Source organism: Gobio gobio (assembly GCF_949357685.1).
Source record: "Gobio gobio genome assembly, chromosome: 3".
Taxonomy (NCBI): Eukaryota; Metazoa; Chordata; class Actinopteri; order Cypriniformes; family Gobionidae; genus Gobio; species Gobio gobio.
This window is the reverse complement of record NC_137099.1, coordinates 62,146,743-62,171,595: the sequence shown is the minus strand read 5'-3', so window position 1 is coordinate 62,171,595 and position 24,853 is coordinate 62,146,743. Positions and strand designations below refer to the sequence as shown.

At 38.6% G+C, this 24,853-nt stretch overlaps 3 protein-coding genes across 3 annotated transcripts in view; 2 read left to right on the top strand and 1 right to left on the bottom strand.

Annotated features, from left to right (window-relative positions):
* Positions 1-20,263, bottom strand: part of mycbpap (mycbp associated protein) — a gene marked incomplete at both ends in the record, with an annotated part of 36,039 nt that extends 15,776 nt beyond the window's left edge. The window contains 7 exons of the mRNA XM_079813274.1: positions 3,324-3,474; positions 10,355-10,470; positions 12,355-12,532; positions 12,925-13,031; positions 13,105-13,264; positions 13,333-13,463; positions 20,236-20,263. Of these exons, the coding sequence (XP_079669400.1) occupies positions 3,324-3,474; positions 10,355-10,470; positions 12,355-12,532; positions 12,925-13,031; positions 13,105-13,264; positions 13,333-13,463; positions 20,236-20,263 (871 nt within the window). The remainder of the gene's footprint in view (positions 1-3,323; positions 3,475-10,354; positions 10,471-12,354; positions 12,533-12,924; positions 13,032-13,104; positions 13,265-13,332; positions 13,464-20,235) is intronic.
* LOC307124221 (uncharacterized protein) overlaps positions 1-24,853 on the top strand; it is a gene marked incomplete at its 3' end in the record, with an annotated part of 717,433 nt that overhangs the window by 212,317 nt on the left and 480,263 nt on the right. The window lies entirely within an intron of this gene.
* rasd2b (RASD family member 2b) lies at positions 22,511-24,644 on the top strand. The gene is made up of 2 exons (XM_079811691.1): positions 22,511-23,179; positions 23,733-24,644. The coding sequence occupies exons 1-2, from the start codon at positions 22,552-22,554 to the stop codon at positions 24,254-24,256; spliced, it is 1,152 nt and encodes a 383-aa protein (XP_079667817.1). The 5' UTR covers positions 22,511-22,551; the 3' UTR covers positions 24,257-24,644.

Here is a 24,853-nt window from a genome sequence, read left to right as displayed (position 1 = left end):
ATGAAAATCAGTGCAGATTTGACAGCAGATAAACGAGTGAAGCACGAGCTGAAGAGGGACGTTTGTGCAATTAAAAGAGCTTTTACTTGCTAAAAAAGTCTAAACTATCAGTCAGTCGACAGAAGGACTGGAGACAGTTTTGATCATTTAGAGGCTTTAGAAATGCACATATAAGATATGATACAGTAAGATTTACAGGGTTAATAAATCATACTACTAATAATAATAAAAAAATATATAGCTGCAAGCAGCAATACCGGGGCCAAGCGCAACAGATGCAAACAAGGAAGATAGCAGCAGACCAACTGAAAAAATGAGTGAAGACATTTGAAGCAAAAATGTCAAAACCCCACATTAAATCATTGAGTTGTATAGTGCCAATGTCATATTTTGTTTAATTATAGCGCCACCAATAGGCACAATCCTACCACTTTTTTTTATATGTCCTTGGAGTGAGCCCATACATGTCTGTGTCAATTTTGGTGAAAATATCTCATTTCGTTTTGAAATTATAGACATTTATATGAAAAAACACGTATAAAAATGACTGACACCTGACTTTGATTGGATTTTACTGCCCCTTACTATCAATATTTTGACATTTGGGCCCAACCGCGTGACTATTGACCTATGTTTCCGAACTTCTGATGCTGGTTTCGTCTTCGTCTCGACTGGTGGTTTCGAAGATATCAGCTAATGTTTTATAAGCGCTAAATTACCATACGCTGACACCTGGCAAGTTTGGAATCGTTGGATTCGGCGAGGATTCAGGAGACAAAAAATGTTACTCTCATGAAAATGAGTCAATCTCACCCAAAGTTATAAGCGTTTTTTTTTTTTTTTAATCTCTACTAGGTGGCGATGTTTCAAAACTTATCAGACTCTTTCAGGGTATCGAGCTGATGATCCATACTGAGTTTCGTAACAATCCGTTCATGTGTTCATAAAATACAGCATTTTAGCACGTCATTCAAAATGTCTGACAGCCAAAATGGCCGATATGGTAAAATTGTACTGAATTGATATCAGATGACTCAACATGTTGCCCTGAATCTAACGAGGCCACTTTTATGATTTTCGGACAAACGGTTCAAAAGTTATAAGCAAAAATAGCCATTTTTCATATCTCTGGACCAGTAGGTGGTGCTGCACCAAAACGCTGCAAGCTGCCTCAAGTCATGCTTGTGCTGACATGTACCAAGTTTGGTCTGAATACAATAAAGCGTTGCGGAGATACAGCCTTGCGTCTGTTTTTGCAAGTGCTTTGTAAAATTTGTTCACGCGTTTATCAAAAACAATTTGACGAATCGACTTGAATTCCATAACTTTTTTTTAGCACTGGCTGAAGATGATCTGGTTCAATTTTCGTCTAGGTTTTTGGGAAAATTACAAACGGCGGGAAATTTATAATGACAGGAAATGATCGAATCGGCATGAGCTCGGGAATCAGAGGAAAAAATAATTTTGTTTCTAGCCCTTATGGTTCAAAAGTTGTTAGCATAAACATGAGTACAAATTTGGACAGGTGGTGGCGCTAGAGGGATTGAGTTAGAGACTCCAAAATTGCTATGGTGACAGATCAGACTGTCCTCTATTAGTGTGCCAAATTTCACAACTTTTTACCATACGGTTCTATGGGCTGCCATAGACTCCCATGGCGGAAGAAGAAAATACGGGAACGGTTTCAATAGGTGCTTGGCCCCTAATAATTTTGTGCTCCTCATTTAGGGGTCACACTCAAAAGTGCCCGGACACCTCAAATGCACCTTTTCTGTTCAGTAAAATCTGTATATTTAACATGTTTTTGTTCAATAATATGTTTTCTTTTATATTTGGAGGTCATTTTATGGTACTAAAATAATATATGCAATTGCTATGATGCATTTATTTCCACAATTTTTAAAATACAATACAATTAATCACTCCATACAGTTTTTTTTCTGTCATTGCTGTGTGCACTGTTACGATGTGAGTGTGAAATGACAGTTCCAGGTTAATAATTGCATGACTTTCACAATAGGACTGCTCTTAGACTGCTCTCAGATGCACAATAGATTATGCTGTGGAGTTTCTTGACTCTTGATGGTTTTATCTGTGCTGCTGAACTTATTTTTGATTCACTTTTTTAGCAGTTTGTGTTGTTTGTTTATTTTGTAATGTTCAGAATGTATCTTTTAATTATTATTAATATTTGTTGAGTGTCACCAGTGTTGTGTTTTGTGTCAAGAATTGATGCTTGTGCATCATTAGGTGATGCTTAGAATAAAAAAGGCTAATGTCACACCTTTCAAAGATAAATCTCAGCAGTTCAATCTACAAAAAAGTATACATTTGAAATAAGATCCTGGTAAATATTTATGCTGAAATAACACTAATATTAGTAAAGTTTGAGAAACTTAAAATCTTATTTTGTAATCTAGCTTGTCATTGTTTTAATAAATGTTTCATTTATCACATTTCTGACTTGGCTAGATCAGATATGAACATGAACATCAAGCTACCAGAACACTGATCACCATCATGGTGACTTTAAAACAATTACAGTACTAAACAATATCATTTATTGAAATAAACTTTATCATGTGAATTCACAGTAAAATAAGAGCTGTACATTACTGTGAGCATCATTCTGCTGTTGATTCACAGTCATACATAAGAAAATGACCCAGCATGCATTCATTTCATTTTCCGACTACAGTAATTTATTGTAAAATAATACTCTTTAATGTTGATCCACATTATTATTGATATTATCAATAAGATATGACTCTTCCATTTCCAAAAGTTAGATTTTTCGGACTATTATTTCATATGTCAGGCTTTGAAGGGATTAATAAAATATTACCAAACAAATGTATATTCAAAGCAGTTTTGCGACCCGTTTTGATCCATGTGACCGAGTCAGGCTCGACTCCTCGAGATCTCATCGGCGTTACATAACTCTAACAACAACAACAGACGGCAAACATGCGTCTTGAGGAAATCAGTGTTTTCCACAGATTCATTTGAAAACAGCAGCACATATTGCACAATTTTTATAGTGTGCTTTTTTCTGCTCCATTGTACTTTAAAAAAAATTTGGTTTTATTTATTTCCCATTCATTTCTATGCCGAACCGCGAAGAGTGTGACTATATAACCCTTTCACATGGTTCACATTTCACGTGTTTACCATTCAGATGAAGGAAAATCTGTTTAAAACATCCCGGAGGAGCAAGGGCTGGTTCACACAGACGCAGGAAATGGGAGATGAGTCTTTTAAAAGCTGAACTAATTGTATTTACAACGCTGTGTCATGCACTGTAAAGATGAGGGCGTGTGCACCTGACTCCAGGCGTGTGGCGAGCGGCTGTCCGATGCGTGTGACCTCCAGAGGGTTTCCTCTCTGGCTCTGTGTGAGAGTGGCCGTGATCCCGCTCACCTCGTCTCCGTAACGCTGCGGGAGGCTCCAGAACTCACTGTCCACGCGCCGGGCCTGAACACACACACACCAGGAACAAGCCTGGAGATTTAGCCACACACACTGAACGCAGGACAGTTCATCAAACAGTGTGACAATGAGAGGAAGCCTAACTTTACTGCCTTGCAATGCACTGAAGCTAGACATTGACGTCCCCTATGATCGTTACTAGCATTATCCAGCTGTTATACATTTTATATGTAATATTAGCCTTTCTCTGTGCCTGAATCAACACTGAACTGACTTCAACTGAATGGCTCTTTACTATTAATTATGCACGATATATCGGCCACAATATAGGTATCGGCCGATATATATGTTCATTTTTAAAGGGATAGTTCACTCTAAAACGAAAATTAGCCCATGCTTTACTCACCCTTAAGTCATCCTAGGTGTATATGACATTCTTCTTTCAGACGAATTCAGTCAGAGTTAAATTAAAAATGTCCTGGCTCTTCCAAGCTTTATAATGGCAGTGAATGTTGGTTAGTTTTGAAGTCCATAAAAGTGCATCTCTCCATCATAAAAGTGCATCTCTCCATCATAAAAGTGCATCTATCCATCATAAAAGTGCATCTCTCCATCATAAAAGTGCATCCATCCATCATAAAAGTTCATCTTTCCATCATAAAAGTGCATCTATTCATCATAAAAGTGCATCCATCCATCATAAAAGTTCATCTTTCCATCATAAAAGTGCATCCATCCATCATAAAAGTTCATCTTTCCATCATAAAAGTGCATCCATCCATCATAAAAGTTCATCTTTCCATCATAAAAGTGCATCTATTCATCATAAAAGTTCATCTTTCCATCATAAAAGTGCATCCATCCATCATAAAAGTGCATCTTTCCATCATAAAAGTGCATCTATTCATCATAAAAGTGCATCTATTCATCATAAAAGTTCATCCATCCATCATAAAAGTGCATCTATTCATCATAAAAGTGCATCTATTCATCATTAAAGTGCATCCATCCATCATAAAAGTTCATCTTTCCATCATAAAAGTGCATCTATTCATCATAAAAGTGCATCTATTCATCATTAAAGTGCATCTATCCATCATAAAAGTGCATCTATCCATCATAAAAGGGCATCTATCCATCATAAAAGTGCATGTATCCATCATAAATGTGCATCCATCCATCATAAAAGTGCATCTATCCATCATAAAAGTGCATCTATCCATCATAAAAGTGCATCTTTCCATCATAAAAGAGCATCCATCCATCATAAAAGTGCATCTTTCCATCATAAAAGGGCATCTATCCATCATAAAAGAGCATCCATCCATCATAAAAGTGCATGTATCCATCATAAAAGTGCATCCATCCATCATAAAAGTGCATCTATCCATCCTAAAAGTGCATCCATCCATCATAAAAGTGCATGTATCCATCATAAAAGTGCATCCATCCATCATAAAAGTGCATCTATCCATCATAAAAGTGCATCTATCCATCATAAAAGTGCATCTTTCCATCATAAAAGTGCATCCATCCATCATAAAAGTGCATCTATTCATCATTAAAGTGCATCCATCCATCATAAAAGTGCATCTATTCATCATTAAAGTGCATCTATCCATCATAAAAGTGCATCCATCCATCATAAAAGTGCATCCATCCATCATAAAAGTGCATCCATCCATCATAAAAGTGCATCCATCCATCATAAAAGTGCATGTATCCATCATAAAAGTGCATCCATCCATCATAAAAGTGCATCTATCCATCATAAAAGTGCATCTATCCATCATAAAAGTGCATCTTTCCATCATAAAAGTGCATCCATCCATCATAAAAGTGCATCTTTCCATCATAAAAGTGCATCCATTCATCATAAAAGTGCATCTTTCCATCATAAAAGTGCATCCATCCATCATAAAAGTGCATCTATCCATCATAAAAGTGCATCCATCCATCATAAAAGTGCATCTATCCATCATAAAAGTGCATCTTTCCATCATAAAAGTGCATCTATCCATCATAAAAGTGCATCCATCCATCATAAAAGTGCATCTTTCCATCATAAAAGTGCATCCATTCATCATAAAAGTGCATCTTTCCATCATAAAGTGCATCCATCCATCATAAAAGTGCATCTATTCATCATAAAAGTGCATCCATCCATCATAAAAGTACATCCATCCATCATAAAAGTGCATCTATCCATCATAAAAGTGCATCTATCCATCATAAAAGTGCATCTATCCATCATAAAAGTGCATCTATCCATCATAAAAGTGCATCTTTCCATTATAAAAGTGCATCTATTCATCATAAAAGTGCATCCATCCATCATAAAAGTGCATCTTTCCATCATAAAAGTGCATCTATCCATCATAAAAGTGCATCTATCCATCATAAAAGTGCATCTATCCATCATAAAAGTGCATCCATCCATCATAAAAGAGCATCTATCCATCATAAAAGTGCATCCATCCATCATAAAAGTGCATCCATCCATCATAAAAGTGCATCCATCCATCATAAAAGTGCATCTTTCCATCATAAAAGTGCATCCATCCATCATAAAAGTGCATCTATCCATCATAAAAGTGCATCTATCCATCATAAAAGTGCATCTTTCCATTATAAAAGTGCATCTATTCATCATTAAAGTGCATCTATCCATCATAAAAGTGCATCCATCCATCATAAAAGTGCATCCATCCATCATAAAAGTGCATCCATCCATCATAAAAGTGCATCTTTCCATCATAAAAGTGCATCCATCCATCATAAAAGTGCATCTATTCATCATAAAAGTGCATCCATCCATCATAAAAGTGCATCTTTCCATCATAAAAGTGCATCCATCCATCATAAAAGTGCATCCATCCATCATAAAAGTGCATCCATCCATCATAAAAGTGCATCTTTCTATCATAAAAGTGCATCTATCCATCATAAAAGTGCATCCATCCATCATAAAAGTGCATCCATCCATCATAAAAGTGCATCTATCCATCATAAAAGTGCATCCATCCATCATAAAAGTGCATCCATCCATCATAAAAGTGCATCCATCCATCATAAAAGTGCATCTTTCCATCATAAAAGTGCATCTTTCCATCATAAAAGTGCATCTATCCATCATAAAAGTGCATCTATCCATCATAAAAGTGCATCCATCCATCATAAAAGTGCATCCATCCATCATAAAAGTGCATCCATCCATCATAAAAGTGCATCTTTCCATCATAAAAGTGCATCCATCCATCATAAAAGTGCATCTTTCCATCATAAAAGTGCATCTATCCATCATAAAAGTGCATCCATCCATCATAAAAGTGCATCCATCCATCATAAAAGTGCATCTTTCCATCATAAAAGTGCATCTTTCCATCATAAAAGTGCATCCATCCATCATAAAAGTGCATCTTTCCATCATAAAAGTGCATCTTTCCATCATAAAAGTGCATCTATTCATCATTAAAGTGCATCTATCCATCATAAAAGTGCATCTTTCCATCATAAAAGTGCATCTATCCATCATAAAAGTGCATCCATCCATCATAAAAGTGCATCCATCCATCATAAAAGTGCATCCATCCATCATAAAAGTGCATCTATCCATCATAAAAGTGCATCCATCCATCATAAAAGTGCATCTTTCCATCATAAAAGTGCATCCATCCATCATAAAAGTGCATCTATCCATCATAAAAGTGCATCCATCCATCATAAAAGTGCATCTTTCCATCATAAAAGTGCATCCATCCATCATAAAAGTGCATCCATCCATCATAAAAGTGCATCCATCCATCATAAAAGTGCATCTATCCATCATAAAAGTGCATCTTTCCATCATAAAAGTGCATCTATTCATCATTAAAGTGCATCTATCCATCATAAAAGTGCATCTTTCCATCATAAAAGTGCATCCATCCATCATAAAAGTGCATCCATCCATCATAAAAGTGCATCTATCCATCATAAAAGTGCATCTTTCCATTATAAAAGTGCATCTATCCATCATAAAAGTGCATCCATCCATCCATCATAAAAGTGCATCTTTCCATCATAAAAGTGCATCCATCCATCATAAAAGTGCATCCATCCATCATAAAAGTGCATCCATCCATCATAAAAGTGCATCTTTCCATCATAAAAGTGCATCTTTCCATCATAAAAGTGCATCTATTCATCATTAAAGTGCATCTATCCATCATAAAAGTGCATCTTTCCATCATAAAAGTGCATCTATCCATCATAAAAGTGCATCTTTCCATCATAAAAGTGCATCTATTCATCATTAAAGTGCATCTTTCCATCATAAAAGTGCATCTATCCATCATAAAAGTGCATCTTTCCATCATAAAAGTGCATCTATTCATCATTAAAGTGCATCTATCCATCATAAAAGTGCATCTTTCCATCATAAAAGTGCATCTATCCATCATAAAAGTGCATCCATCCATCATAAAAGTGCATCTTTCCATCATAAAAGTGCATCTATTCATCATAAAAGTGCATCTATTCATCATTAAAGTGCATCCATCCATCATAAAAGTGCATCCATCCATCATAAAAGTGCATCCATCCATCATAAAAGTGCATCCATCCATCATAAAAGTGCATCTTTCCATCATAAAAGTGCATCTTTCCATCATAAAAGTGCATCCATCCATCATAAAAGTGCATCTATCCATCATAAAAGTGCATCTATCCATCATAAAAGTGCATCCATCCATCATAAAAGTGCATCCATCCATCATAAAAGTGCATCCATCCATCATAAAAGTGCATCTATCCATCATAAAAGTGCATCCATCCATCATAAAAGTGCATCTTTCCATCATAAAAGTGCATCCATCCATCATAAAAGTGCATCTATCCATCATAAAAGTGCATCCATCCATCATAAAAGTGCATCTTTCCATCATAAAAGTGCATCCATCCATCATAAAAGTGCATCTTTCCATCATAAAAGTGCATCCATCCATCATAAAAGTGCATCTATCCATCATAAAAGTGCATCCATCCATCATAAAAGTGCATCCATCCATCATAAAAGTGCATCTATCCATCATAAAAGTGCATCCATCCATCATAAAAGTGCATCTTTCCATCATAAAAGTGCATCTATTCATCATTAAAGTGCCAGTTACGCTTTTTCCGTAAGTTGAATACGGTAGGTGGTCCACTGGAAGATAGAAATCTGACTTTATAACGAGTTAAATATGGATATTTTTCTTACACAAACGCATCTCTTCACTTCAGAAGGCCTTTATTAACCCCCAGAGCCGTGTGGAGCAGTTATATGATGGATAGATGCACTTTTTGGGCTGCCATTATTAAGCTTTGAAGAGCCAGGACATTTTTAATATAACTCTGATTGTGTTCGTCTGAAAGCAGAATGTCATATTACACACCTAGGATAACTTGAGGGTGAGTAAATCATGGGGTCATTTTCATTTTTGGGTGAACTATGCCTTTAATGTTTCGGCCCGATAAGACAATTTAGCCGATGTAATAAAGCTGAGACACTTCGGACATGCACTGTTCACATGATGGTTTTGAGTTGGTTGAAATATGAATGATTGGAATCACTTCAAAAAGGGTTAAGTGTCTGTCATATCAGCTACATAAAATAATAATGAGAACATCATAATTGTGTGTTTGGGTTGTGGCTTTTAATGCTGAGACTTTTAGTTTTGTAATCAGGTTCTCAAAAATTATATAAAAATTTTTATTCAGATTTATTGGCCAATATAGCGGTTATGGGCTTTCAAATATAAAGAATTATCGGTATCAGCCAAAACTTTTATATCGGTGCATTCCTGTTTACTATTGTCGTTTTAGAGCTGCTTTACAGCAGAATTCAATTTAGTTTGCATCATTATTTTCCTGTTTATCACTGTAAAGTGCTTTGAAACAGTCCATAAAGCGCTATTTAATTAAAAGTGACTTGATTTTTTTGGAAATAAACTATTTTTGCTGCATATATATCCACATCTCTTCATCTTGTAACACTAAAAATTCAGCTCTGAATCACAGGAAAAACAATAGAAAACTGTTATTTTAAACTGTACAAATATTTCACAATATTGATTATTGTATTTTTTATCAAATAAAAATAGCCTCGGTGAGCAGAAGAGACCTGACAAAATCTTCCCTATCTTAAAAATTCATTACCAGAGCAAATTGTATGGATGTAACAATATATTGTGTCACTATATATAAAAAAAATGCAATGTATCGTGGATAGTGACAATATATATTGTGTATAGTTCACCCAAAATTAAAATTACTGTGTGAGTCTCAGTACTACATTAAACTACTATATATCATGTTGAATATAATGTATAATAATGCAATGGGGGAATATTTCTGGTCCTGATAATGCAAATATCTTTTGTTACCAGTAAAAAGTGTCCTACATTATTTTAAATAGTCATCTAGTCAGGGACAGAGTGCAAGCATATTAGCCTAAAATAATTCAGTATTTTCAGCTTCAGAATCATGGATATGTTTATTCTGGTGTCTCCATTGTCCTGTGCATTACCAGCAACAAGTCCAAGCCGATTCATTTACACCCCCAATGTAATACCAAATGTAGCATTTTAGTCATGTTTTGTCAACCTTTCACCATACAGTGTGCCTTTGAGTATATCGTATCGTGATATGTATCGAATCGTGATATGAGGGTATCATTACACCTCTAGAAATTAGTACATGTGAATGGAAACTACTGCACTATAATAAAAGCAACACATATAAGAAATAGTCTGAGCAGGAGAAACTGTGTGTGATTCAACTGTTTCACATGAGTTACCTCTGCCCACATGCTGTGATATAACACAAACCAGATGCACGGGAAACCTCCGCCGCGAACCGGCCTGTAAATGAGACGTGTGTAATCACAGTATAAAGCGAGCCTCACATGTCCTGTGTGCAGCTGGGACAGTCCTCTCTGAATCTGATCCCTCTGTTCCTGGATCCGCCTGAATCTGCCGGAGCGGCTCATCAGTAGAGACGCCGCTGGCTTCTGCAGGAACCCTAAAACACACGCGGTGTGAGACTGTGTCTTTGTGTTGAGCTTTTGATCAGATGAATATCATCCTAACAGGATATAATCCAGTTACAGAACACGCGGCGGATTGTGTGCTTTATGTAAGGATAATAGGACACATAAAGGTGCGCTACAGGAAAGGGCCTTTGATACGGCCTGTCTTTACTGACTCACCACTTTAGCAAAGCTTCTCCATATATGGAGAGCAGACTGCAGCGCTAGTTATATAAAGATCCGCATCCCATCACACGCAGTGCTTTTGGGGCTGTTCGCACACCTCTTTGAGTCCAAATGCATTGTGAGAGCAGTTTGCATTCATCAAATATGTGAAAATACAAGATCAAGTAGGAAGCATTTACAGAGCATCCGGAAGGTATTCACTTGTCCACATTGTGTTATGTTGCAGCCTAAAATGGATTACATTCATTAATTGTTTTCCTCAATTCTACAAACAATACCCCATAATGACAACGTTTGTTTGAGATCTTTGCAAATGTATTAAAATGAAGTATTCACAGCCTTTGCTCAATGCTTTGTTGAAGCACCTCTGGCACTAATTACAGCCTCAGGTCTTTTTGAGTTTGATGCTAAAGCTTGGGACACCTATTTTTGGGCAGTTTCTCCCATTCCTCTTTCAGGACCTCTCAAGCTCCATCAGGGTGGATGGCACAGCCATTTTCAGATCTTCAGAGATGTTCAATCGGGTTCAGGTCTGGGCTCTGGCTGTGCCACTCAAGGACATTCACAGAGTTGTCCCATAGCCACTCCTTTGTTATCTTGGCTGTGCTTAGGGTCGTTGTCCTGTTGGAGGACGAACCTCCGCCCCAGTCTGAGGTCCAGAGCGCTCTGGAGCAGGTTTTCATCAAGGATTCATCTTTCCCTCGATCTTGACTAGTCTCCCAGTTCCTGCCGCTGAAAAACACCCCCACATCATGATGCTGCCACCACCGCTTCACTGTAGGGATTGGATTGGCCAGGTGATGAGCGGTGCCTGGTTTCCTCCATTCAGAGCAAAGAGTTCAATCTTTGTTTCATCTGGATAACATCTGGATAACCTCCTTCTTGAACGACAAGAAGGTATGGTAGGTGTCAAAGGCACTGTATTACAATGGTTTGCTTCATACCTCGCGAATAGGACTTTTTCTGTAAATTTAGGGAACTTTTCCTCATCATCTGCACCTGTTTTGTGTGGTGTGCCTCAGGGATCCATTCTGGGACCTTTTGTTTTCCCTTTATATGCTTCCCTTGGCCCTCATTTTTCAGAAATACGACATTTCATATCACCGTTCTGCAGACGAGCATAACAGCTCTGCCATAACTTCCGCTAAGTGAGGTCAAAATACGAGCATGGTCATAGATGTATACGTAGATGCCTCATTAGCGCTTGCACAGATCAGTAGAATGAGGCATCTACGATCGATATATCTATGACCACGCTCGTATTTTGACCTCACTTAGCGGAAGTTATGGCAGAGCTCAGAGATAATCACGTTCGTCTGATAAGAGGTAAAATAATAGCATAAATACTGCTCATACGCAGAAACTGATGGTTTGTCTAGATAAGACCCTTATTCATCGTCTGCTGTCGTTTAAAGCCCTTTGAAGCTGCACTGAAACTGACATTTGGACCTTGAACCGTTTGGAGCCCATTGAAGTCCATTATATGGAGAACGATCCTGGATTGTTTTCATCAAAAAACGTAATTTCTTTTCGACTTTAGAAAGAAAGACATGGACATCTTGGATGACATGGGGGTGAGGAAATTATCAGCAAAAGTTTATTTAAAAGTGAACTAATCCTTTAAGTGCGCAGATTCATTACGACAAGCAATTTTGTACGTTACTACCGAGAAATACATCAGGCGGACTCACGAGAAATGAAGTCCTGCTGTCGGCGTCTCTCCGCCATGTGACGGTACCAGTGCTGGAGGGCGTGGCTCTGGTGGCTCCGCCCCGTTTCTGAATGATCTTGGGCTTTATCATCGCCGTCATTCTCAGTCTCCACCACTAGAGGGGGCAGTTTCTGTGCGTCTGGTATCCGCTCTACCAGCTGAAGAGGACAACATTAACCGGTGAGTATAATACAGCCCTGCACAGCGACAAAAACACCTAACATTCGCTAATTTGATGATGCCAAGTTGCCAAAATGACCCAGTTTTTTCACAAAATAAGAATGAAGAATTATCATAAAAGTAACAAAAGCAAACAAAATTGTGTTTTAATGACAAAAATAAGTATAATTTAACTTAAAATCAGCAAAGGAGTTGGAAAACATGTTTAAATGCTTCATAATTAACACAAAACAAATCAAAAATGCAACGAAATGCACCATATTTTGTGAGAAAAAGTGACACGACGGCGCAAAACAGCGCCCCGAAATGTTTACGAAACAAGTATTACAGCACAAACATCTGTCTCTGTCAGGCCCTGTTTGACTCTCACCTCCGTCTCCCCTCGCAACTGCATCTCTGTCCTGAAATCCTCCAGTCTTCCCAGAATGCTGTGCGGCAGCACCATCCCCTGCGCGTCAAACCGCGGCCCACCGGGACCTTTGTGCACAGAGAGCGAGTCAAAATCATCGCTCGCACTGAACTTCCTGTTCCGCAGCCACGCCCACCCTACCTGCATATTCAAATGAGTGAGGCGGAGCATCATCCTGTGGGAGGGGCCTCGCTACGGTAACCCTGACCTGTCTGCCGACCTCGTCCGGGGGGCGTGTCTTACGGACGCACACGCGGGTCATGGGCTTCTGGGAATCCGCAGGCGGTTTAGGGACTCGCAGCTGCACAGAGCGGAGACATTGAGTCTGGAAGACAGTGAGTTTGAGTGCGGACGAGGAGTGGAACTCACCCGCTCCAGGGCTTGTGCTGTGATGGCCAGACTCTGGATGTCCTGTCCCTTCAGAGCCAGGCCGTGATCTTCCTCACCCACACATGATGATGAGGATGATGATGACGATGAGATCTCCTCCAGCTTCTTATCTGACACACGAGAGAAGAGAAACAGCCCATGAGACACTCGCCACAAACCCACAGATGAGTGAAAATATGCGGAGATAAATATCCTCTCGCCGGGTCTCCACTCTTCCTTCCTTGAGCACTTTTGATAGACACTGACCACTGCAGACCTCCTTTTATTTTATGTAAAAGACCCCAAACGTTCGAATTGTAGTGTAAATAGTATGAATTTCCTTTCTTCATCACATATACAACATATTCCCATCACATCGGATCATCAATCCAACACAAACAGCCCACAGCTACATGATCATATCAGGAGAAAACAAAACACATGAACAAAAGAAGCACAAACACAAGCACTGCTGGGGGAAATGACTATCAAAGCATCGAGACAAAACCCCTGACGTAAAGCGGCGGGTGGAAATATATGATATCTGATATTCCCAGCTTCTGCTTTCGGAAACACCTCGGAGGCGCACAGCGGCTGCAAACCAGCGGATGATCTGAAATAAGCGGAAATGATCTGAGAAAACTGAACATTTGAGAATTTCCTCAACTGGAAAATCCATTAATTAATTCATCAAATAAGGCTTTGTATTTAGAACAAATAAAAAAGGAACAAAAAAAAGGATATAAAACTAAAATTAGCACAATATAACCATGTGTTATATTATATAATATTACAGAAATAGTGTAGCAGGAAAAAATCTACATTTAAAATGAAATTTTTTTATAAAATTAGCATTAGTACATTATAAAAACAAATTATGTCATGTTGTTATTATTATATTGTAATTAAATATTGAACATTTTAAAATGTAAAATTTCAAAGTTCGGATAAAAAACAATATATATTGTATTGAATTATATTATATTAGTTTTTTATTATATTATATTGCAATTTAATATTGAAAAAATTAAAGTAAATAAATAAATAAAATTAGGATGTACTATATCAATATTAGCGTAATATAACAATTATATTACAGAAATAGAGTAAAAAATGTTAAATATAAAATGAAAAAATTAAAGTAACTAATTATTGTGTTGTTATATAACTATACAAATATTATAATTAAATATTGAAAAAAATTGCATATTAAATTTAAAAAAAGTATTTAAAATCAACATTAGCACAATATAACAATTTATTATATTATATATTATAGAAATGGTGTAAAATAATATAAAATTATATTACAAATTACATTTAAAATGAATAAAAAAATACAAATTTGGATATAAAAAATATATAATATATTGTATTGATTGAACTATATTATATTATATTAGAAAAAATGTAATTATAAACACATCAATAAAATTAGGATATACTATATCAATATTAGCACAATATAACAATTATATATTACAGAAATAATGAAAAAATGACAGAATGTAATTTGAAATTTTTTTTGATGTAAAATGAAAAAAATGATAGTATAAAATTAACTAGTACAATATAACAAATTATTGTGTTATGTTATATAATTACATAAATATTGTAATTAAATATTGAAAAACTTGACATTTAAAATGAAAAAAAAATTGTGGATATAAAATTAACATTAATTATGTTATATACTATTATAGAAATAGTGTAAAAAATAATATAATGTATTTTGAAAAAAAATGAAATTTGGCATATAAAATTCAACAATGTATAATATTATATTATATTACAGAATATTCTAGATGTAATATAAAGTAATTAGATTTTTTTATATATATATATATATTAATTGAAAATGAAATCACATCATTATTATAGTACATTGTATATTGAATATAATATTGTCTGAATTAAAATGTAGAAAGCCAGAGGTTAACACAGTTTAATATATAAAAAACCCTACAAAATGTATGTCCCACCAGAAGAACAATGTGAGTGTGTTTAATAAACAGAGAGAGAAGAGCAGCCTACACAGATGAGAGCGCATACTAATGAGTCACTGTACAGATCCAGCTGACCCAATGTACTCACACACACTCACACACACACACACACACACACACACACACACAGTCATTTAGAGTTGACATGTTGTTATATAAGCCTGCACATCCTCAGCGTTCTGGAGACTGATAGCCGTTGCCATGGTAAAAACACAATAATGTGCTTTTCCCCATTAAAACCCATCCCAATGTCCTGTCCATCTCCCAGCCTTTCCTTCCGAGGAGTCGGAACATCCTGTATTGTTTCACAGGTGGGATGTCAGAAAGACTGAGGTGAGGCTGATCTCAGAGGATTCACAGGAGGACATCAAATGAGGGGAAAGTCTCTTTTTGCACCATCTCTCTCTCTCTCTCTTCTTGACAGGTGCATCATGGGAAATGTGAAAGTGACCAGACTATGTCATTCTGACACACAAACACAGGCTCTGTCAAAGCTTATGGACACACAGTTTGTGTCGAAATGTCACTTGAAACAAACCTGCTCACGTGATCTGGTCATCTGACAGGAGGTCTGTTCCTAATATTCATGTATAAACTGGATCATGAACGTGGTTAAGCTTGATTAAGAAGTTATTATTGATATGGTTAATACCTGATGGAATCCGAGGCCTCGATTCTCTTTTATTAATCCTGCTGGTTGATTTCCCGACGCTCGCCATGAAGCCAGAGCTCAAGCAAACCGTCTACAAACAAACACACACACACACACACACACACACACACACACACACACACACGAGGAGTTCTTACGTGTTGGTAAAGATCGTCTTAGAAACTGAGCAAACGTATTTCATTAGTAAAAGCTTTATTGCAGAGAAAGTTTAGACCTGTTGAAGACTTTCTGCTGCCTCTGTTTGTTTACAGCTCCAGCTTCCACGCGCGGTCGCGTTGTCTTGGCAACGGGTTGCGCGCGCAGGATCCAGGTAACCGTGAAAAACTGACTAGGTAAGCTGAGGTAAGTTTTAAAATCATATTTTATAGCATATTTTAGAGGTCCGATTCAAATGAGGGGAAATAAAAAGCGAGCAAAACAGCACATGATTAAAAACGTTGTGTTTCCTAATGTATTCCTTTGCGAGTTGTTTTGTTTATGGATATCGCGACGCAAATACGTTTATAAAAAAAAAATCTATTTAGTTTTTTTTATTATTATTATTATTTAAAAGTCAATAAAAACAGTGTGGCTTAACCAACACAGGCCCAATGCATGAATGTACCGTTGTAATAACTTTTAAGAGCGTTTTTCATAATCTGAGGAAAACCCTATCCCATATTTCATGTCATTTTATGTTTGTCCTGGAGTCCACTACAGAGGAAATAACAAAACACATGAATAAAATAGCTTTTTTTGTGCTTTCTTATACTATAAACAATGTAATGACATGAAAAAAATTATAAAATAAAATTCTGGGATATTAGAGGATATTAGACTAATGTTTTGAATAACGTTCTTATGACCAAGCAAGAACGTCTAAAAAAAACCTGGACGTTTTGAACGTTCATCATTCAGAAATATTGTTTTTAATGGGAACGTTATGGAAACACAAAAAATTTTAGCTGGGTAGGAAGCCATTTTGAGTCATGCGAGAAAACTTCAGAACAGGGTCCTCAGGACCTCATTGTATATTATTTTAATGAATTATTAATACTAGGCTAATTATTTAATTAATATTATTATATTTTGGGCTTTATTTATATAGGCCTACATTAGCTCAGGTACAATTGGAAAAACTTGAAGAAAGCTCTATTAAATTTGCTATTGTTTTAATGTTGATATTTATAAAAAATATATTTTCTAAAAGTAGATTTTGAAAGATTTCTCCTTTTTACCATCACAGGCATCCGCTATCAGATCAACATTTATGTTAGGCCTAAAAATATTGATACATTACAGTTTTTCTCAGTCGCTTTGGTACATTTCTCAGATCAGAATTGAAATTCTCAAAGCTACCTGTTCAATCTTCACATCATTGTGTCACTTGTGCACATCAAAAAAGCAGTTTCTCATTTCTTTGAACAAGTTGCAAATGCGTTTGTACATCAATGCAAATGATTATGTACAATTCTCTGCTGTTTCCTACATTATCAGTTGCTTATGTCATGTTGATCAAAATGTATTTATAATTTTGAATAGTCTCACCCCCCACAATATTTAGGCATTAGTTCATAGCATAAGTCTTTACATGCAAAATGGTTGAACAAGTTATCATAATGTGTCAGCATATTTCTGTATACTTTCTATATTTCCATTAGACTTTTTTTCTAAATCTGTCCTGAATTGGTAAATTGCTCCCAGGTGAATCTTGACTTTCTCAACAGAATGTTACAATGTTTGACAATGGAAGGACAAGGAATTGGACGGGGTCAACAGCCAGAGAGAAGACGAAGAAGAAGAAGAGTGAGGCTGCGTGGTGGAGGAGTTGGAAGGCAAAGCCGAGGAAGAGGCAGAAGAGGCCGAGGACATATGCGCGTTCCTGATGAGATTAGAGCCACACTCGTAGAGACAAAGCGACACGCGTCACAATCTGAAGACCACGCCCACCGGGGGGGAAACAATCAAACCGTCTCCATTTTTGTCCGCCTTTTTGTCATTTCGGACTTATAACAAAAAACTGAACAATGTATAAAAGCTGATATGTGACAAGGTGTACAGCAAACAAGCTAAACAAAACCCAGAAGCAAAAACCCAGACGTTTTTATAAGCTGTTGACCCAAAAAACGAGCGGTTAAGTACAAAAAAGTGGATTGAGGCCAGCGAGACACGTTATATTCAGTCCTTCCAGAAAAATGCGGCTTTTTTTTGTGATTGTTGCGGGCAAAAATCCTTGATTATGCGGCACGTTTTCTTAAAAAATGAAAACGTTTATGCAATTTTATGCGATAAAATTGCGGGAACTTGCAAAAACTGCGGTTTGATGAGAAAGAGAAAAAAAGCACTACATCACAGAAAGTGCTGGAATATTTAAGTTCTCATCTTGTTTTATTGAAGACCTTAATAATGGCTCAAATTTACAAAACATTTAGTCAATCAAGTTCTGTAGCTTTACAAAAGGAATATGCTACAACTTCTGAAAAAATTAATAAATAACTTCCTGTTTTACAGATGTCGCTATACAAAACAGACATTTGAGTGCTTCCAATGCACAAAGTGCAATCTCTTAAAGGGTTAATTCACCTAAAAATGAAAATTCTGTCATTAATGACTTCCCTTTATGTTGTTGGACACAAATTAAGATATTTTAGTTGAATTTCGATGGCTCAGAAAGGCCTCCATTGGCACAATGTACACTCTCAAGACCCATAAAAGGTAGCCTACTAAAGACGTTGTTACAAAGTCCATCTCACTACAGTGGTTCTACAATAACTTTATGAAGCGACGAGAATAGTTATTGTGTGCAAAAAAAACTAAATAACGACTTGTATAGTGATGACTGATTTCAAAACACAGCATCATGATGCTATGAATCATCGAGTCGATTCATGATTCGGATCGCGTGTCAAACTGCTGAAATACGTGACTTTGGCGATCCAACCCGCTGAATCAACTCATTGATTCATAACGCTTCAAACCGCTGAATCAACTCATTGATTCATAACGCTTCAAACCGCTGAATCGACTCATTGATTCATAACGCTTCAAACCGCTGAATCAACTCATTGATTCATAACGCTTCAAACCACTGAATCGACTCATTGATTCATAACGCTTCAAACCGCTGAATCGACTCATTGATTCATAACGCTTCAAAGCTTCATGATGCTGTGTTTTGATATCAGTCAGCACACAGGGAAACTGCTTTGCTCTTTTGCTGTTATTTTTGTTGGCCAATGGGAGTTTGTGCTTCATCATGGTTTCACCGGTATCTATGGTTTCTCCACGGGGTTTGAAGCTTTTCGATGACGTTCGCGTCGGGTAATCACGTCACTTCAAAACGTTCCCATGGCAATAGGCGGAAATGTGTGAAGTAAACGAAAATTTTTCAACTTTCTGCTAATATATATGACTTTTTTTGCAACGAAAATGCGGGGATTACGAAATCATGATAGCCCCGCATATTTTGCACGCGGAAATAGGCAATTTATGCGGCGAAAGTGCGGCGTATTTGAAAAAATGCAGCCCCTGCATGAATATGCAGACTTTGGCTGATTATGCGTTAAATCACGCGATCGCATAATCGCGTTTTTCTGGAGGGACTGTATATTACACTGAGAACTACGGCGACTAGAGGGGAACGTGATCAGCGACAGGAAATATAATATATATAATAAAACGGACATTTGGATATTTGACTTAACAGTGACAAAATGTTTACTGCACACATAGACATATTGAGGCATCCTGAGTGTCAGGATCCCAAAATGTACCCATTCTTCAGCTGAAGCTTCACTTCTTATTGCCTGTATCCACTTTTATCTTCTTAAACGCTCGTTTTTTTGGGGTCGACAGCTTATAAAAACTTATTTCTGTGTTTGTTAGTCACATATCAGCTTTTAGACATTGTTCTGTTTTTTGTTTTAAGTCCGAAAACACAAGGACGCCTCACGCAATGCAAAGTCAATGGAGAGCGTTGGGTTGTTTTCCCCCCGGTGTGGGCGTGGCCTAAATACGCTCTGTCTCTATGGACCACGTTCTCAATCATGGGCTTACAATGGCCGAGGCTGGTCGAAGGGTGCAGCCAAATGTTGGAAGAACATCTGTGTCCTCGATTAATCAGACTTTTCGTCGACAGAAGAGGTATGTAATCTAACAATAGGCATTGTACACTGTACTTTCATTAATATTTTTTTTCCCCACATAGGACTGCAAGACAAATTCACAGGGGTGGCCTTTTCACACATGAACAGGAGGAGGCCGTTTGCACCATGGTAATAGAAAACAATGCAATAAGACTAAGGGAGATAAGAAGTGCCATTATAGAGGACAACAACATCTTTAAAACATCCAAACAGTCAGCATCTCAACCATTGATAGGGTGCTGAAAAGACACCAAATGAATATGAAGCAGCTCTACACTGTTCCGTTTGAAAGACATGGTGAAAGAGTGAAGGAGCTGCGTTACCAATATGTGCAGGTAAAACATGTATGAGCATGCAGCAACTGTACCTCAGAGTAAACCGTACAACATTGTATAGCGATATACTAGAGTTGGGGTACTCGGACTTGGACTCGGACTCGATTGTTTAAGACTTGGACTCGAACTCGACAAAGGTGGACTCGGACCCAACACTACGATATACAGTACAGTAAGTGTGAACTTGACACATTGCATCTTCTTTTCTACAGCCATAGCAAATATGTGCTGTATGCATTTGATGTAACTGTATCTTGGCCAAAAATGAAAATGCATGTAATTCATAAAACTCATTTTGTGTCTTCTGGATAAAGCGTATAATGGAACTGGAAGCAAGTGAACCACCGCACAGCTTCCTCTACATGGATGAAGCTGGCTTCAACCTAACAACAGTAGAAGGCGTGGTCGAAATATCATCGGCTACTACAGTTGATGTGCCAGGCCAACGGGGCAGAAACATAACCATGTGTTGTGCAATCTCTGAGAATGGAGTGCTAACGCATATTCCCCGTCTTGTCACCTTTTAGACACTCTCTAGGGATCTCATCCCTGAACAAGAGAGGGGTCAGATTGGAGATGACCTGCCAAAGTATGTGATCGTTTGGGACAATGTCAGTTTCCATCGTTCCAACATCATCAGGCAATGGTTTGCTGCCCATGACAGGATGCTGATGGAGTTCCTCCCACCCTCTCCATTCCTTAACCCCATTGAGGAATTTTTCTCAGCATGGAGATGGAAAGTATATGATCGTCAGCCACATACACAAATGACCCTTCTGGCTGCCATGGATGCAGCATGTGAGATGCCTGCAGAGGCTGGATAAGACACTCAAAAAGATTCTTTCCACGCTGCATTGCAGGAGAAGATGTTCGTTAAACTTTAGCCATAGTTTCCATCAGAACATCCCTCCAGAGTACAGTTATATTGACAACATAAGCCTTTTGACTGTCTTATCCGTACACAATAACACAAGGACTTGTCCTTCTGATGGCACTGACATGTTCATTGCCATAGATATTTACTTTTGAGAGATGAACTAAGGATTTTGAGCAATAGACTGGCTTTTGCAGGTTATCCATGGTGTTTTGCTACTTGTACGAATTGTTTTGAGAAATGCACTTACTATTTTGCAAATTGTGAGTTTGATTTGAGAAATGTACCAAAGCGACTGTAATACTAATAAATGTATAGGCTATTTGAATAAAATACATTAATAAACATATTCTCCAATATTTCCCCTGAAATGAATGTATTTATTCACTTTTATTTTCTTTTTTCTTTACTGATATGTCATTTTTCGCCGCTAGAGGTCGCTTATTCAAAGCAAACACGTGATGATGCATGGATTTCGCAGATTTTTATTATTTTTTTATTATGCCGCTTCCGCTTCTTCAGCTCATGTATGTGTGTGGTAACGCAGTGCTGTTTTATCATATTACACACATGTGAGTGTGTTAAAGTGATGTTATAATGCTACTATGAGACACTTAGGCGGTATTATTAGGCGGTAAATCAACAGCACCCGATTTAAACATTAAGACAACTGTGTTGAGCTGGAGAACAATTATGAGTTTCTGTCCATCAATGATCCAAACAGTGTCTAATAAAACACATCAGATATTAAAGTATCTTTGGTGTTTCCATGGTTTCTACAAAATAAACTGAAAAATTGACGCGGGTATGATGTCATTGATAGGCGACAGTCCGTGTCCGTGTTAAAATTATTTCTCTGGATTTAAACATTCTTGGAAACATTTGGGTTAATGCAAGTACACAAGTCAACAAAATATATATCATTGTGGTTTTTGGACATTTTAATCCAAAAATCTTACATATTGTGCCTTTAATATTCTCTGTCCCATCATCAAACAGGCTTTATCGCAGCTGTAAGCAGCAGTTATTATGAGAGTCGGCCTATATCATCGTGCACTGCTCCGCAAAACGTTTTGTTCCTCGCGGGTACACGCGTAGCGCACCTGTCAATCACGCGCATGACGCGGGCGCGGGTATATAAGGCGCGCGCTGGCCGAGCGTTCAGAAGTGCGGCACTTATGCAGAGGAGCGCACACGCTAGAGGTGGATGTATCAAACAAACACACAACAAATCTACCTGTCTTCAATGTGTCCCGTCATGGACCTGCGCCAGAGTGTGAAAGCGGTGATCCAGCACCAGTCTCGCGCTCTGCCCGGTACCAGCTCGCCCGGCGTCCTCCTCGCGTACAAAAACGCGACGCAAAGACTCGGCGCGACCGGGTTCAAAGTCAGCACGCTCTCCAAAGCGGGAATGGGCATCCTGAAGCTGGCCACGACGCAGCTGAAGCAGCAGGAAAAGAAAGCGAGGGTGGTGCGCGCGTCCAGCCTGGGTAAAGCGCATCCGTCCATCGACTGTAAAAAGTCCCCTCTCGACCAGCTGGCCGCGCTCGTCCTGCACGGGCACGCGCGTCTCCAGCCGCTAGCCAACGAGCCGCACGGCAGCACCAAGCCGCAGAACTGCAGGCGCATCGTGGTGCTCGGCGCGCCGCGCGTCGGGAAGACCTCCATCCTGCGCCGGTTCCTCCGCGACGGCTTTGACGAGCGATACGAGCCCACCTGTGAGGACTTCCACCGGAAACTCTACCACATCCGCGGCGAGACCTACCAGATAGACATCCTGGACGCGTCCGGGGAACGGGGCTTCCCTGCCAAGAGAAGACTCTCCATCCTCACCGGTGCGTAAAAGTCCGGAGCAGTTCGGGTTGTTTTGGAGTTGTTGGCTCTTTAAATGGATGAAGAAACCTTGTTTGGCTCTGATTAGAATCGTTCTTGTGTTCTAATGCGGCATTTATTTGAGTGTTTATACACTTTAAAAGCATCACCCAAAAGTCTCAGAAGTTATACATTAATGTAACAGGTGTTTTTATTTAATAAAATGGCACCAAGAACAAAAATAAAATTGTTTCTTTGGTTAAATTCCAAAGAAAACGTAAATGGACTGAATTAGCATAATGTGTGTTCATTAATGCAACATAAATTGAAGGATAATTGTACTTAAAGGGATAATTCACCCAAAAAGGAACATTTTAAAGTTGTTCCAAACCTGCATGAGTTTCTTCAAGGAAGATATTTTGTTGGAAATCAAACTGTTGGAGTAAATGTAGATTTTTGGGTGAACTATAAGCATAAATACATTTATATTATCGTAACGCATTGCAAACGTTTGGCTGATGTGATTGTGTTGGATGTGCGCTGGCCACAGATCCTGACCCTCTGTCTCTCTCTCAGGTGATATATTCCTGCTCGTCTTCAGTCTGGACGACCGCGGCTCGTTCGAGGAGGTGCGCGCCCTGCACGCCGAGATCGCAGCGGCCAAAGCGGCCTTACATAAGCAGAAGGTGTGTGTACCGACGGTGGTCTGCGCCAACAAGCTGGACCTGCCGTCGGAGCAGCGCGCGGTGTCGCGGCCTGAGGTGCTGCGTGCCTTCGGGAGCGGCTGCGCTCTGTTCGAGACCTCGGCCAAGGACAGTTTGAACCTGGAGCAGGTGTTCGAGGCGCTGGCGCGGCGCGGCGGGCTCCCGCTGGAGACCGGACCCTCGCAGCACCGGAAAGTGTCCATCCGCTCGTACCAGGCGCTCCGGGCGGCGCGGCAGGCGGACAAGGGGGGCAAAACGGCGGCGTGTGAGGCTCCGTGCGGGGCGCTTTATCCGCTGGCGCGCAGGCCGAGCTTCGGCACCGACCTGCGGCTGGTGCTCGGTCCCAAGGGCAACGGAAAACAGGGAAAAGCGATGGACAAGTGTCAGATCCAGTGAAACAACAGACTGAGAGGAACACAAAGCACTGACAATACTCACCGTTTCCACAGACATTATATGGATGAATCACAACCCTTTTTATCTCATCATATGATATGAAATTGACCATCCTGGCCTATAAACGCACACAGTCCCATTTGAATGTATTTACATAGTTCATGAAGATAATATTTAATCATGTTCACTCCACGTAATGAATGATGGCGGGACAATTAAGCATGTATCTGAACTTTGATTTAATGTTGTAAAACTTGAATATGGAACAATAACTGAAGCCATGAGTGAGACCTAATGCCGGACTGTATGCCATGATGAAGGGGAAGCCGCTGGTGTGTTGAACTACTGTATAATACCTGTACACAGTTTAAATAAAACCTTTTTCATGATGTCATGAGTGCGGTTTGATGATTTCAGGGACAGATGCCGCCTCACCCGCATAATGAAGTGGAGAAGAGTGTGTCACGATTCATTCATTGAAAATAAATAAATTATTGAGAGTATGTGGGCGTTCAGATGAAACGATGAAGCCTTGACTCTCTGATTGCATAAAGACCCTCCACACACAGGATGTGCAGCACCAAAGACCAGAGGAAA